Source organism: Arachis ipaensis, chromosome B06 (assembly GCF_000816755.2).
Source record: "Arachis ipaensis cultivar K30076 chromosome B06, Araip1.1, whole genome shotgun sequence".
Classification (NCBI taxonomy): Eukaryota; Viridiplantae; Streptophyta; class Magnoliopsida; order Fabales; family Fabaceae; genus Arachis; species Arachis ipaensis.
In genome coordinates this window covers 27,055,690-27,056,368 of record NC_029790.2, presented here as the reverse complement: position 1 = coordinate 27,056,368, position 679 = coordinate 27,055,690, and the positions used below count along the sequence as shown (strand labels likewise).

Below are 679 nucleotides of genomic sequence, written 5' to 3'. Positions count from 1 at the left end.
ATTTCAGGCTCAAATACTAATGCCAAAATTATCACAAGGCATGCATGCACTAACCTTTTTCTCTTTGCCAATGTTGAGAACAATAAGCTCCACCAACCCTTTGGTGTTCATCAAGAATCCAAGAGTAAGAGATTCCCTCACAGGTATCATGCTCATCATGGCCACCGTAAATGTCCCCAAGATTTTTCCGACGCACGCCGTCACTATGACCAGCACCAAAAGCCCCCACTCTTCCATTCCATGCAACTTAGCAACGTCGGTTTTCAACCCGCTCGAGGCGAAGTACAACGGAAGCAACAGCACCGTGACAAAGTCCTCGATCCTCTTTGCGACGCTGCTCGCAAACTCGCCCTTCTTTGGGATCGTGATCCCGAAAACAAAGGCTCCAAAGATTGAGTGTATCCCAATGAGGTCAGTGACAAAGCCTGCTATCATAACCCCCGCGAGGGTTAAACATATGCTCGCTTCGTCAAAGACTTGGCGTTGACGTGACCACTGGCGTGCTACCCAGTTCATAAAGGGTCTAACAAGGACCAATACGAATGCAACAAACGCCACCCCTGAAACCAACATATATTTGTTTTGAATTTCAGATATTTTGATTAATACAGCTGCCTGGTTGATAAAATTTTAATAGTAAAATAAAATAAAAATAGTATGTAATAAAATATCTCACATA

General features: G+C 43.7%; 1 protein-coding gene across 1 annotated transcript in view; it reads right to left on the bottom strand.

The window, feature by feature from the left end:
* The window catches only part of LOC107648167 (cation/H(+) antiporter 20), a 10,775-nt gene that overhangs the window by 8,067 nt on the left and 2,029 nt on the right, over positions 1-679 (bottom strand). Inside the window, exon 3 of the mRNA XM_016352146.1 lies at positions 55-560. Within this exon, the coding sequence (XP_016207632.1) occupies positions 55-560 (506 nt within the window). The remainder of the gene's footprint in view (positions 1-54; positions 561-679) is intronic.